The sequence below is a fragment of the Falco rusticolus genome, chromosome 10 (assembly GCF_015220075.1).
Source record: "Falco rusticolus isolate bFalRus1 chromosome 10, bFalRus1.pri, whole genome shotgun sequence".
NCBI lineage: Eukaryota > Metazoa > Chordata > Aves > Falconiformes > Falconidae > Falco > Falco rusticolus.
The window spans coordinates 19,147,522-19,162,460 of NC_051196.1; the positions used below are offsets into that span (position 1 = coordinate 19,147,522).

Here is a 14,939-nt window from a genome sequence, read left to right on the forward strand (position 1 = left end):
AATTAAGGAGGAATGCTGGGCCGGTATCTGGGGGGAGGCAGGGGCTGCAGGGTCCTTGTCCCTCCTGACGGAGGGAATCTTTCCACCCCTCTGTACACTCTGGGCATCCCTGGGTTGGGTGGATGGAGCGATGGGGAGATCATCCCACTGTCCCTTGCGCCACCAGCTGTGTCCCTGTGGCTGGCTGTCCCCAGCTGGCAGATGCATAGCCCAGGTCCCTGGGCAGAGACAGGGTTTTGTCATGGCCCCTTGCTGTGTCCCACTCCAGGCAGGGCTGGCACGGGAGGGTTGCCATCCCCAGCTGGATGCTCTTCGGGCTTCACCCTGCGCGGCAGAGCCAGCCAGGCTCCCACTGATGGGGAAGTAGGTCTGAAGTCGAGCGCTGGCCCTGCAGCTCCCCGGGCTTAGGCAGTGTTTGGTTAGCTAGCCATGGCACAGATTCCTCATGCTCACAGCCAGGCCGGCAGCCAATCTGCCAGGGCCGAAGGATAAACAGGGGAGGAAGCAGAAGGGGATGCTGAGCAGCATGAGGCCCCGGGAATGTGCCGATGCGGCAGCCTGGCCTGCCGGTTGCACAACGCCGCGCACACGGCCACAGGAACGTGCTCGGGGCTGTGCCGGGCCTCTGCACCTCACCGTGGCACCAGTCACCCCAGTGTGGCGTGCCACTGCTGAGCTTCGTGGGCAGTGCCGTGCCTCACCATCTAATGGCTGGTGGGTCTTCATGCCTGGCAGCATTTGCTGAAGCTGGCTGTGTTTGTCCTGCTCAGCTATGTATCCCACCAACGCTCAGCACCCACTCCAGTGCGTGCTGGAGAGCTGCTGGGAGAGGGGATGCTGCATCTTGCCATGTGGGACCAGCAGCCAGGAGCTCCTGGGATCTCCTGATCCTGTTCCCCCATGCACCCACTGGGTATTTTGTTATTGCCTCCCTGTTCAGCAATGGCTTTGTCACTGGGGTGCTCTGTGCCTCAGTTTCCCCATAAGCACCCTGCCCTAAAGTGCTTTGTTCAGGGAGGGCACCAAGCAGAGGTCCTTGGGCAGGTGCATGTGATTTGCTGGTTGCAGCGCCCAGCTGAAGGGCCATCCCATAAGCTACAGACTCTCTCCAGCATGCTCCAGCCACCTGCGCTGTACCACCAGCACCACGTCAGTGAGCCTTCTCCCTCCACTGTGCTGCTTCTGACAGCTCCCCAGCCTGCTCTGGCTGTGAGCGAGCTGCGTGCCCTTTGCACCAGGTGAAGTTTGGTACACAGCAGGGTAACGGATCTGGCCCAGCTGTAGGTCAAGGGCTTCAAAGCAAAGGGCTGGTGCCACTGTCTCCTGCAGGCTGCTCCCTCTCCTGGCTGTGCTGCACAGCGGGCACTGCCCAGCATGTCACTTGATCCGAAGGCAGCGCATCCCTGGGGCCACGGATGCTGCCCCCATCCTGGCCATGCTGGCAATGGGGCAAGAGGCTTGGATGCTGCTGGAGCACTCCTCGTCCTGTCTGGAGCGAGCCTGGGGCAGCACTACACCGGTGACATCTGCTGTGCTTCAGGCAAGTGTGCTGGAGAAACAGCTGGACTTGCGGAGCAGCCAGCGGTGGAGGGTGTTTCTTGGACCTGTCTTGTTCTGGGAACCAGTCAGGGTCGAGGTGGCAGGGAATGGAAATGGGCGGCAGGTGGGCTCACCGGGGTGTGTGGCTTTGTGTTATCTCAGTCTCAGTCCTCTTCTCACAGCCTCTGACAGCACTCGGGTCAGAGCACGGTACTTCATTTGTAATTCAGTCCTGCAAACGCTCAGTGGATCCCCAAAACCCTGAACAAAAATTCCCCCTCTGGTACATGGCATCAGTGCCTCAGGGAGGCTCTGGGCTTGGCACAGCTGCTTCTCTTCCTCCTCATCACTGATGTTCCCCAGCCCCTTAAAACAGTTGACTTAGTTGTCATCTCCAGGTTCCCACATCTGGTTTGCGTTAGCAGATCCCAGGATGAAGTTCTTCAGCTCTCTCCCTTCCTCCCACCCCCAGGTGACCCAGGCAGGCTTATGGGTGATTAGAAGACAGGCAACAGAGCAAGAATAGGTGGGGGAGGGACTGTTATAAATAGAAATACCATAAACTTATCAGCCTACCACTCGAGGTAAATTCTGGTTTTAATCTCCCAGACCTGTAAATATGACGACTCACGGGGGCCAGACGCCGTTAACTGTTTCAGAGCCCCGTGGCTGCGTGCCCATCTCTGATGGGAAGCAGGATGCAGCAGAGCACCCGAACACAGGACAGGAGCAAGTTCTTGGGCCGAGCGGATGCCACCAGGAGGGATGAGCTGGCAGGCCCACGCCATCGGAGCAGGGGCAGGGAGGAGCTGGCGGTGTGGGAATCACCTCCGTTTGGATGTTGATCATGTTTGGAGGTTTGGGGAAGGCAGAGAAAACCAGTCCAAACATTGGGATTCCTGACATTCTCACACGTACGGGGGCCCCTGCTTGCCTGGCTCTGCTCATGAGGAGGGTGCTGCGGGTTTAACATCTTCTTGTTCCTCAGGCAAAGTTTACTTTTTGGGGGTCTCCTCAACCCTTTTGCAAGGGAGGGGTTGACGTGGTGTGAGAGTGGGGTGGCAGTGCAGGGGCCAAGAGGAGGACAGGACCTGGGGACCTGGCAGGTTTGGGAGCTTCTTTGCAGCAGCACTGACTGAAGGAGTTGTGAAAGAGAAGGTTGTCCTCAAAGAGTTTGCCCTGAAGACCTTCCATGTCTGCACAGGGAGGTCAGTGTGTTAGCAGTGGCTGAATTACTTGGTCGTGGTACCCTCCTGCCCTGGGATGTTCACTGTGTGCAAAGAGCACTAATAAGCTGGTTTGCAAGACAGTGCTCTTTGGGCAGCCCTGTGGGTGCCTGCGGCATCGCTCCCACTTGCTGCTGTGGGATGGAAGGCAGAATTCATCCTGCTGAGCTTCAGGGACATCAAAGGGGCTACGGGTGACAAGAGTGCTGGTATACTCTTTGGAGCACACCAAAATTTGGTGCAGAGGCAGGGCCATAGACAGGAGGTGCTGTGTGGGGATTCTGCTGTTCTTCCCACAGCAAGAGGGCAAACGCCAGCAACATGGGGGAGCTCAGCACTTCTCTGGGCTCCTCCATCTCTCTTGGGCTGGGATGAGGAGATGCGGGAGTCTGTCTCGTGCAGAGCCGTGTGGGTGTCGAGCTTCCCAGGGTCCCTCCTCAGTGGCTTCCTGCTTCCTCCTAATCCCCACTTCAGAGGGGGAGGGAGCATTGTTAGTGTCGTTAGGAGCTCGTGACTCTATGGAGAAGTATTAGCTTTTAATTAATCACCTAAGCTGGCTTTTGGTAAGAGCCCAGCCTGTGTGGAAGCTCCGGGTGGTGGGACATTCCTTGTGCAGGTTTGCCAGTGAGACCCAGTGCCCTGACATCCCTGTTCCACCCCAGCTGTGCAGGTGCCTCTGTCCCCATGCAAAGCCCTTTACATTTAGTGGCAGCCCCTTCCCATTGCACACGCGTGGCCGGACCCCGCCACAGCTGTTATCATGTCTCAGCTCCACAGCAGCCCAGCTGACGCACCTCTCGCGTCAGGGTGCTTATCGCACCCTTTGTCTGGGTCTCTGCTGAGAGCTCCTGAAGGTGACTTTTAAGGCAAGGCAGCAAAGAAATAGGGAAGCCCAGCACACCGCTGCCTATTGAGGGTCTCCTGACCTTTCTAGGTAGCTCCTGGGCTTCTCTTCTACTGTGGAGAAGCTCCTGGAGTTTGGAGGTGTGAGGAAAACCCACAGGTGTCAGACTTGTCTTGGACGGGCTCCGTAGCTTGTGGGAAGGCAGCAAAATCGGTGAAGTGCCTTTTTTGCTTCTTTGAACCTGGGTGCCAACCCCAGAACTTGGGATGAAGACAAGTTTTCCAATAGCTTTTGTGGTGGATGTTTGCCAAACACGCCGTGTGATTTATAGCGCATTCTCCTTAGCCAAGAGCGGGGCAGCGGTGCAGGGGGAGTGCTACCCCCGGCAGAAAGGTCTCAGCTGATGTGAAGGGGTCACAGTGGCCGAGGAGTGCCTGCTTGTAGAAGAGGTGCCTCGGTAGAGCTATGCATGGTGAAGTGCCGCAAGCAGGCTATGGCAGAGGTCCTTGGGGATGAGCAAGGGACACAAGCACCGATGGTGGTCACCATCAGTGAGCTCTTCCAGTCAACCACAGCTTGAAGCAGGACACCGGTATGGTCGCTACCACATTACTGCGACCTCAGGAGAGGAGGTGGCTGTCACAGAGGAGCACCCCTGCGCTGACCTAGGGTCTGCAGCTGTAGAAGCAAGGTGCTGGCACAGCTGGGCACCTCACAGGCTCTGCCTGCCCTGGCCTCTTCTCGCCATGATGCTAGCCTGGCAGCAGCATCGCCTGGCCCTGCCTCAGAGCACCCTTCCGTCTGCATGGGAGGGCACCACCACCTGCTCCCCCAAGTCGCCGGGCTCTGCTGCGGAGGGACACGGTGCACAAAGGTGCCTCGCAAGTGAGCAGCTGCCCAGGTTTTTTCCCTCTAGCCAGGGTTACTGAGGGAGAGATCCCTCCGTCCGTGCACACACCCTGTCCGTTTGGCAGAATTCCTAGCTGGATTTATTTCTGCCGATTTGCTTGTCTTGGTATGAAAGGGATTTGCAGAGGGGAGAGCTGCAATTGGCCGGGGGCGGGCTGAAACCCCCCGTTCGGGGTTTTGCGGTTCAGTGGGTGACCTTTCCCCAGCGCATGGTCTGCCGGGGGGAGGCGGGGGTCAGGGTCTTCTCCTGGGCAAGGGGATGGCTGCATTACTGTGGAGCCGCGGCGTCTTTCAGGAAGGGCCGTCTTCGTTATCTGAGCTCGGGGGTGGGGGGGTGGGGGGGAGCTGGGCCTTCTCTTCCACTTTCTTGGCAGTGTCTTTGGCACCAAGGGCTGGCACCGACCCCAGAGGGCTGCAGACTCCCACTTCAGAGAGACAGATAAAGAAAGCACTTTCTGTCAACAAAACCCGGCCCAGCTTCCCCAGAACAGGGGAGGGGAGGAGGAGCCCTCTGGGAGAAAGGAGAGGGAAACCCACCGCTTGCCCCTGGAGGAAAGGAGAGGAGGGGAGGGGAGGAGGGCTCCTGCAAGGTCAGGAGCTGATCCAGAGCTGTCATGGCAGCAGTGGAGAAATTCCAGCATGTTCTGCAAAGCCGAGGCAAGGGTCCAAAGGGAAGGAAACCTGCATTCCCAGAGCACCCCCTGAGCCCACGCTTACAGCCCTGCCTCTGCAGGGATCGCTCTCTCCTGTGGGATGCAACGGGGACCCCCTCTGTCAGCCCAGTGAGGCCAGCGGCTCTCGCAGCTCCGCTGACAAAGCTGCTGCAGGCCAGCCAGGGTGGTGGTGGTGGTTGGGCAAGACCTGGCTCTCGTGCTCTGTGGAGCCATGTGTCTTGCATAGCTCAGGCCTGAGCCCATGATCTCCCTTCTCCCACGTGTTCTGAACCTGGCTCTGGGAAGCCCATGTGTCCCACAGACGGCGCTTGCAAATCACTGTTGACAAACCCCACCGGTGTGTCCAGCTTCCCAGGTAGTGTCACCACCCTGGCTTGTCCCACACTCCCCACCTCTGGTCTTACACTGGGATGCAGATGGGTACAGACAGATGGCAGTCCTCAAACTAAAAGGATCTGTTGATCTTCTCAGATCAGTTTCTTGGTGCTTCTGACCTGCAAAGTCTTTTTGTGTCCTTCTCATGGCTCATGCTTCCACCTCCTCTCCCCTCGCAGGCCACGACATTAATGGAGCTCTGGAACCATCTAACATCGACACTAGCATCCTGGAAGAGTACATCAGCAAGGAGGACTCGCCAGATATGTAAGTGCTTCCCCTGCTCCACAGCAGGAACAGCGTTCACTGATGGTTTTTGTGGAGAGATGTTGAGCAATTTCCAGCCCTGCAATTCAAGAAATCATTTGGAAATCCCTGCACCCTGGCTGCGCCTCTGTCCCTCCTAAGGTTCTCCTTTACTGCTCTTTGCTCTCTTACTCATTTCCAGTTCTTCCTCCCATCTTTTCCTGGCTTCCTGCCTTTGAATTTTCCTAATCTTTTCTGTCCTCTCTCTTTCCCCTCCTAAGGACGTCGCAAAAGACTTTTTCTTAATTTGAGCAATGGGAAAGAAAGCACTAGAGGTTCAGTGTGAAAGACTAAATTCCCAGCTCAGCATGAGTGCAGGAAAGGGAAGGGTCTCCCCGTGTGTGCCGACACTGGCAAGAATGGGGGGAGCACACCTGGGGAGCAGAAAAGGTGATCTGGGCTGCAGGGTGGGAGCAGGATCTTTGGGGCTGATGTGACAAAGCGGCTTCCCCGTGCTAGTCTGTAAGCTGAAGCACGGTGAGCAGCTCCTGCTGTCTTCACAAGCTTTGAGGTTGGTGTCCTGGGCACTTCTGGCCTTTCCAACTCCACAGGTGGATTTTGCACCCTTGGGGTTGCATCAGTCGTACCAACCCAGGTGACTGACCTGCCTCCCTGTACGCTCCTGCTGGTGCCACCACAATGCTGCCTGTTTTGCTCTTTTCCGCGTGTCCCAGAGCACCTGAGTGACTCCATCCCCGCTGCTGCATGGCCAAGGAGGGGAGGGGTGGGCAGAAAGTACCATCTACCTGTCCCTCTGCTGAGGTTGTCCCCTTCTCTCTCTCAGCTGTTTCCCTGACATCCCTGCTTCAGCCAGCTATGCACACCCCCAGCCCTCCAGCTCAACCACCATCAACGCGCCTCTTGCCAGCTCCATCGCCAATGTGACCAACCCCGCTTCCAGCGGTTCCCTCCACCTTCCTCCCCCGGGCAGCCAGATCCCAATCCGGCATGGTCCTCCTCTGGCCAACCCTTGCGGACCCGGCTATGGTGCTCACCTCAACTGCAATAACAACAATGGCATGGTGGTGCCCAAGGGCTACCTTGGTGGCCACTGCCTAAACAACGTGGTCCCTCCAATCAAATCAGAGCCCAAGGCCTCCTACGCACCTGGGTAAGTGGGGTTGGGGTGGCAGAACAAGGGCAAATGGTGGGACGAGTGCTCCTCCGGGCCGTGGGGCCAGGAGGGCTGGTGTCATCAGTCCCACAGTGCTTTAACTGCTGGCAGCATCAGTCTATGTGAAGTCCTCGCTGCACAGAGAGATGCTTTTTTGCAAGTGTAGGTCCTGAGCTTTCCTGAAAGTTTAGTTGGTAGATCTTGTCAGAGAGGATCAGTGACATCCCTCACATCTGCAGGTGGCGGCAGAACTGTTGGCCTTGGGTGACCGGGATATCTGTGTGGCACATCTACAAGCATGTGATGGGAGGCTATTGTAGCATGTATGTTTTTTTAAGAAGGAAGAGACACAGAATAAATTTGAACAAGACAAAATTCAGCCTCTAGGATATTCCCATGACTATCCCAGGGAAAGATGTTAACTGGGCAGAGAGATGCGCTTCTCTTGGCCTGATCTTGTGGATGTTCACTCAAGAAAAGAAAAATATGGTATCCGGGATGGATTTCTACTCCTTTGCAAAAAGCTCTGGATGCAGAACTGGTGAGGGGGAAGAGGACGCCTGGGATTGAATATTGCTGATGGACTCAACCGGACAATTAATCCTGGGAGGAGAAAAGATGTGCTGCCTGCTGTCTGGGATGGTCCTGCCCAGGACAGGCAGGAGGGGAGCGACCCCAGTAGGAGGGCACAGTGACATGGCAGCTGCCATCTGCAGTGGCCAAAAAGGGGCCAGAGACCGTGTCGGTCAGGAGCGGTTTGGCAGGCACGGCACTGCAGCGCTGCCTGGGATGGGGGCTGGCATGTGTGAAACATTACTGCCTGAAGACCCAGGAGGAAGGACATGTCTGCTCTCCTCCTTCTCACACACCTCTCTGATCCGTGCTGCTTTCCTCCAGCCACAGGGGAGTGAAATAAGATTACCTGAAGCTGGACAGATGAAAATCCATGTGTGCAGCAGCATATTCATCAGCAAGAGCCCTTGGCACTGGGCACTAGCCGTGCCAGGAGGAGCTGTGCCATGGTCCAGCCAGTCTCTGCGCCTTCTCTGGTGGAGATGGTGGATGTCAGGGGCAGGGAGGCCATCCGGACTGCCCATCTCTACAAGCCCCTGTCTGGCTTTTCTCCCTCTGCCTTGTGCCATCTAGTGTTGCCAGCAAGTACAGCGTGGCGACTCCTGGACGTGGAAGCCTCCTCCAATGCACTGAACCAATGATTCAGCCATAATGCAGCTCCATTGGGATGACTTTGGCCCTTTGAATGAACTTGAAAAGATCTTCCAGAAAGAGCCAAGCTAAACAAAATTTGCCCTTACTTTATTCCCAGGCCGTGGAGTTCCCCTTCACTGTGCGCCTAGAAGGCTACATACAGCTATGGGGGAACTGTGCCCAAAAGCATGACGTGATGCCTTGTTACGTCCCTTTCTTCTGCATGAATCTGATACTTTCCAGGATGTGAGAGGTCACGAGTAAGGATCATAGCTTGCTATTAGAGGTGGAGACCTTGGTTTGGCTGTAGATGAAGTGGCTGAGCTTTGATGGCAGCATTCCTGCAGCATCCCAGAATGACTCCTCCCCATGGTACTAGGCTTTTCCCAGAGGAGCAATGCCTCACATGTTGGGTACCAACAAACCCTTCCCTTGGACTGGGTGCGTGAATTATGCACCTCTGCACCAGGGTGGTGGAAATTTTACCCTGGCCTGAAGATGTGTGAGGCCCAAGCTTCTGCCACAGTGGGATGCGTGTTGGGGAGGGGGGGGGCTGTGAAAAGGAAAAAGAAAAGTTGGTTCAAATGAATGTCCAAGGAGGTGCTTTGGAAATAGCTGGAGACCCCGGCTGCCTGGAGTCTGTGCTGGCTAGAGGTGAAATAAGGAAGGATGCAGGAGCTAACGAACTCCCTGCAGTGCATCTGCGCTGCCACCGCACATGACAGGGCTGGTCCTCAGTCTGCTGTCCCCAAGCCATGGGGGTGCTGGAGAAGGCAGCTGAGAGCTCCCCCTTTTATTTGATTGCATTTTGCAGTCAGGGGCAAATCATGCTCCTGATGATGCTGCAGTGGAACCAGGGTGATCCAGCCAGCAGCTGTGGTGGTGCTCAGGTTCGTACAGGTCACAAGGCAGAATCCATCCCATGGGCTTCTCAGCCTCCGCTTTTGTGCATCAGAGCCCAGGACCCAGCCCAGCTCCCCCAGAGCCTCCCATTTACCCATGGTGAAGCACATGGTCTTTCTCTGGGGAACAGATATGTTTCTGTTTGGCTTCTTTTAACTGGAGGTCTCACTGGCAGGTCAGCAAAATGTCTCTCCCTGCTCCTGAGGTCTAGGGAGCCATCATGGGGGAGCAGGGGAGCAGTGACAGCTATGGCAGTCCCGAGCTTGTCAGCTGGACGTGCCCAGGGTGACAGGGATCTGCTGTGGGCACAGCTGGGGTTTCCAACCGGAGCCTGGAGGGTGCTTTGCTCAAACTAGACCTATTGGTTGTGCTGGAAACTGGTTTAAAATGACTTTCCCTTCTCTTTTCCCCATTGTGCTGCAGCACTTTGCCTGACTCTCCCCCGGACTCTGGATCAGAAGCCTACTCCCCTCAGCAGGTGAATGGTAAGTGCTTAAAAGAGAGAGAGGGGAGGAGGAAAAATAATAATAATAATAATAATAATAATCCAAACCCCAAACTCAACATCCTCCCCCTCTTTGTTCTGTGAAAGTGGTTGGCTCTGAAATCTTTATCAGACGGGAGAAAACAGGCGGCTGCAATACGTGGGGAGATTATCAGTTAGTAAATATCCCTAGACTTTCGCCTATTGTTCTGCTGCTAGTCTTTGCAAGGGGGGAGAGCGAGCGAGAGAGGGAACAGGAGAGAAGGCAAGGTGGGAATCCACTTACACGGGGAGAGATTGGCGGTGTGGCTTGTCCCTGGGCAGGGTGGGATGTGGAGCCTGTGAGCCTCCTTGTCCTGCCCTCTGCCTCGGGTGAGCCAAAGGCAAGGAGTGGGAGCGCGTCCCTGAAATGGAGCCTGGCTCGGGGAGACAGAAATGAACCCGCCGTTCAGCAGTAAGTTCCTTCCCAGCCCTTCCCTCCCTTCCAGTGGGGCCAGCTGAGCCTGGGGGTCTTCTGCTCCCCCTGCGAAGGGCAGAGAGAGCTGGGTGCCCCCGAGGTGCAGGCAGGGTCACTGCCAGACCCTCCCTGGGGAAGCCACCGAGCGTTATTCGGTTCCTCTGGTGACCTTCACTGCTCTTCGGTGGAAGAAACTCCTTGGTGAGGAAGGAAGGTTGCTTCTGGTCTCCCTTCCCCCTCGGCAGCAGCACCCTCTTCCCCAGGCTCCAGCCCAGTCCCCACCAGGAACAGCGCCTGCTCTCTTTTTTTTTGATGGAAGAGGTCAAGAGTTCTGTTTATCTTGCTAAAAAAAATCCCTGGAATTCCTCCTGGCCCTTCCTTAAATATAACAAAGAGGCCGGGTTGCTCACCACAGGGAGAGCTGCTTTGACGTGCTGGTGGAGCAGCAGCACCTCTGCTTCGGGAGGAGAGAAGGCTCCGGAGAGCACCCACAAAGCAGGTCCTTCCTGGCAAGGGAAGGATCACACTCCTGGACCTTTTTTTTCCCTGGAGCTCGGAGCACAAAGCATGGGCCCTGCGTTTCACAAAGGCATCAGCCCCTGTTCCGGCCCTGGTTAGAAGCCTGTGGAAATTGCAATATGCTGTGGGCACAGTGAAGATGCAGTGTCTGCTGTGAGGGCATGTTCTTGGACGCTCATGCATGGGTTGCCCCTTGAATGATGCACAAGGTCTCCCAGTTTGTACACGAGCCGCCGGTGCCAAGGCTGGCCGTGCTGCAGGGTCAGGACATTCACTTAAGATGCTTCTTAAGAAACACATTTCTTGCCGTGTTTCACAGGGGAGGACATGAGGCTCCTCTCCCAGCCCTGAGGCTGCTGTCCTTCTGTGCGGGCTTGATCTCCAAGAGTTGTTCTGAGGCTGTTGGAAGTTGGGTCCATCAGTTGGGCTGAGTGGTGCCAAAGCTGGCTGGCTGGTTGCGTTGCTGAGCCGTGCTCATCTTTGCTCTAAGTTACGCGTGTGGAAGTTGAGTTCTGGTCAGGATGGCAGGAGCAAAGCTGGGTAAGGGTATGGCGTGCCCCATACCATCAATACCTGGCTGAAAATCAGAAATACTCTGTCCCAGGGATGTTGCCTGGCAGCCCCGGCCACTGCAGGAAAGCAAGGCTGCTCCTTGGTCCTGATCTCCAAACTCCCGAGGATGGAGACCTCCCCATCTCCCTGGAGCCCTCGTGCTTGGCCAGGCTGTCCCTGAGACAGCTCCAGAAAGGAGGCTGGCCAGGGAGCAGGACCCTCCTGCGAGCATGGGCAGAGGAATCCAGTCCGATGTGTGCTGGAAAAGTGCCCTGAGAGATCTCGGCAGGTAGCAGAAAGCCTTTGAAGGGAGCAGGATGGGTGGAAGCAGCCCTGCCCCAGCAGCCCTCAGTAGGAGGGCTCAGCATGAATATATCTCACTTTTCCAGTCCTCGCAACGGGAGGAGTTTTCTGATTCCTGGTCAAATCCTTTGGCCTCATTGGTCAGCCACAGCCTGGCTGTTCAGAGAGCAAAGTCCATCCATCCAGCCCAGCGCCTGGCTCAAGGCTGCCTGGTGGCACCTGCTTGGGGGGGCAGGACCCAGCAGGTACCTTCCCTGCTATCCCCCTCCACGTCCCCTGTAGTAGGGCCCTGGACGTGTTTTCTCTCACCTGTGCTTTGCTGGTGTTTAGCTTAAGCAGATGTCCACAGCAGGGTGCAAAGAAGCTTTGTCTTGCACTTAAACCACCTGCAAAGTTACAGTCCCTCCCCACCCCTGGGTTTCTTTATGTACCCCAGGGCCAAATGCCCCCGGACATGGTCGCTCTTCTCTGCAAAGACCTTGGTACCCTGTGGGGACACCCGTAGGTGCAGGCTCATGCAGACACACCTCCAGCCATTAGGCAAAAGCTGTGAAAACAGATGAGCTTTGTCCTGATGAAGAAAAGGTGGGTGGAGGCTGGTTCTGTGGGGCTGGGGACCAGGCTGTGTGCTTCCCAGCGGCAGGGAAGCCTGCTGAAGAGCTCCTGCTCCAGGGCCGTGTATCAGCCGCACGTTTTGTCACTGCCTGGAACTTCCCAGTTTCTCTCAGGTGATGTTCTTCAGCTGGGTATCAGCACCAGGCTTGCTGATTTTTTGACTAGACTTGTCCGAGCGTTGTTTGTCGGCATTGATGCTGGATGCTGGGAAGGTCTCAGGAGGGTAACAGGAGTTTAGCTGGTCTTTTTGCCGTTATTTAAAGACCGTGCTGTCAATCTCCTTAGCAAGCACAGGCTTTTGGAATGGTATTGAGATCTGTTTTAATTCTAGGATGGGAGGGAAGGACTTCCATGCAGGAGAAATGTTAAACTTCCTCATAAGGCTTCTATTTCCTGCTTCTCCAGGACCTGCCTGTTAATGCCTCAAACACCCACTCACCTACATCCAGGATGTTCACTCGCATTTTCCTGGGAAAATTTGTAAATTCTTTCAGGTTATATTTTTCTCAGCATGACATCTTTAGCATGCACTGTTCTGAGAAGTTTCTCTCACATGTAAAATCTTGAGATATTTCTATGCACAGATTTTCCTGCGTAGGTCTGCTCACAGTCTCTGTCAGCTCATTTCTCATGTGCCTTGCACTAAAGCTGGTGATCGTCCTTTTAGTTTTCCTGTGGTTTTTTTTTTCACTGCGTTTCTTCACTTGCAGAATCTGGTGGTGGAAGGGTTTGATTATGCTAAAGAAGCATGTTCCAACTGAAAATTTTCTTCTCTTTACAGTTTCTTTCTCCTCTGTACAGCTTCTTCAGTGAGGAAGAAGCTGGCATAAGAGATTACAGTTCATCAGACTCAGGTCTTTGCCTTCCACTTGCTCATGGCACAAACTCCTTCTTTTCTTTCTTAGAGTGTGTTAAAACATAAAAAGAAGCTGCTGAAATGATGCCAATGCTGACTGTTCCCAGAAAGTCCGAGTAGGCACTTAATCCTGTCATTCTGGCTGAGCTCTGACGAGAATGGTATTAAAACTTCACTGGTGTGGTCACTAGTGTGACCGGTCCCCCAGAGCTGTAGGCAATGTGGTACAAACAGCTGAGTTCAGAGAAGATGGAAATCGTGTCCTGCTCCGTCTGAGCACTGAGCCTGTCCGAGTCTTGCCAGCACACCAACTTTCTCACCAATGCCTGTGTGGTTTTTCTTTCATAGAATCATTCATATTATTTCCTTTGGTCCACTCACCAATTTCTAGTCATTCTCAAGGCACGTTGGGTGAGATTTAACCACATTACTTTGCTTTGCATGCTTTACTTTTTTGCTCTTAGCCTCCAAAAGTGTTTTGGTTCTAGCAAAAGCCCTCGGCTGAGCTGTTCGCCCTCGCTGCACGTTGGGCTCACAGCTACCCGGGGGCTGCAGCTGCAGACAGGCAGGCAGATTTGCATGCCCCTGCACGCACCCGCCTTTCTTTTGATGGTGATATAGTCAAATCGACCCTAAGCACGGCATGGCTTTAGTATCCAGTCCCAAATGGAGGAGGAGAATGGTAGGATCACATTTGAATGTCATTTTTTGTATATTGAAATGTAGAGATCAAAGTCTCCTTCTGGTTTAAATTTGAAAAAAAACAAGTGCCCTCATGGAAATCCTAAGTGGTGATGCTGGTGACCTGGAGGTGTTCAGGTCATTCAGTTCTCTCTTCTCTAGTTGTTCCCATGCCCATCTCTGCTCTTGTTGGAGACACACAACCAGTGTCCTCACGTGGTGGTACTCCAGCACAGCAATGAGCCGCCTTTGGTGCCTCTGGCCCAAGCTGTGGGCGTCCTTGGCACATCTCTCTGCTGGGACTGCAGAGGAGATGAGGCAATGCACCAAGCTGAGACCCCCAGCTCTCGGCTGACTAGGCTTTGTGGGATGAATCCCACCCTTGGCTTCTCAAGGCTCTGTCAGTGGCTGGGAGTTTGTTTTCTTGGCAGGGTGTTGTGGCCCCACAGCTACAAGGAGCTCTGGCATCATGAAGTGGGCTTTCTTTGCCACAAGAGCATGTTGCTGGGCACTTCTCTTGCGCCGTGCCCAGAATCCATAAAATTAAGCAAAGTTCAGGTACTTCAGGTGCTTTCTCTCCAGCTCCGCATCTCCAGGCACAGGCTTCAGACCCTGTTGCTGACTTGAACCTTTGCCCCCAGCTGTGCTTTCTTGGTCCGTGCAGTTCCTCGGTGCTGGAATATTGTGGTTGGTGGATTTTCTGTTTGAATGGAAATACAAAGCCAAGACAAAAGCTGCCTGGGAATTCCTAGAGGCATGCCTTTGGTGCAGAGCATCCACTTGAGATACCTAGGTTTAGCAAATATCAGGACTGTTTGTGGGAAATCGTCCCTGTTGTCACCCAGCCTGAGGACCTGGTTGCCTTTGGTGTTTTGGTTCTTTGAGCTTCGAGATGCTGGGCCTTGCCTGCTCCCCTCGTGCTTACCCCTTCCAGTCTCACCTCTTCTCAGCAAAGGTGCAGCACAAGACACCTGGTTTCGTAGCGTTGTGTGTCCCTTTCTCAGCTGGCCAGCCGGGCCCTGCTGGGTCCCTGCTCTGTACGTACCCCTTGGACAGACTCTGATGCTGACAGCAAAGGCTTCTGGCGTGAGAAAGGGAGCGTGCTGCTCTGGTTCTGCTGGGGAGCCCTGGCCGTGTCTGGGGGGTGCTGGGGCCATTGAGGAACCTGGGAAGAGGAGTCAGTGGAGGGCAAGGTGGCCACTGCAAGGCGGAGGGGGTGGCTGAGGAGACGTGGCCATGCCGGGGCTAGGCAGAAGAGGCAGGGAGGTGCAGGCTCATGGAGGTAACCAGGACTGGGACGGTTCAGGGGGAGGGCAGTGCTGTGTCTGTGCTGGACCTGGGCTTAGGGAACACAGCGCGTGGCCCTACCTGCTGGT

General features: G+C 55.2%; 1 protein-coding gene across 5 annotated transcripts in view; it reads left to right on the forward strand.

Annotated features, from left to right (window-relative positions):
- The window catches only part of MYRF (myelin regulatory factor), a 64,115-nt gene that overhangs the window by 21,447 nt on the left and 27,729 nt on the right, over positions 1 to 14,939 (forward strand). For 4 of the 5 annotated variants that reach the window (XM_037401748.1, XM_037401747.1, XM_037401750.1 and 1 more), the window contains exons 2-4: positions 5,747 to 5,834; positions 6,658 to 6,984; positions 9,520 to 9,581. In XM_037401748.1, coding sequence (XP_037257645.1) covers positions 5,747 to 5,834; positions 6,658 to 6,984; positions 9,520 to 9,581 — 477 coding nt within the window. The remainder of the gene's footprint in view (positions 1 to 5,746; positions 5,835 to 6,657; positions 6,985 to 9,519; positions 9,582 to 14,939) is intronic. The other variant, XM_037401751.1, reaches the window with a different exon arrangement.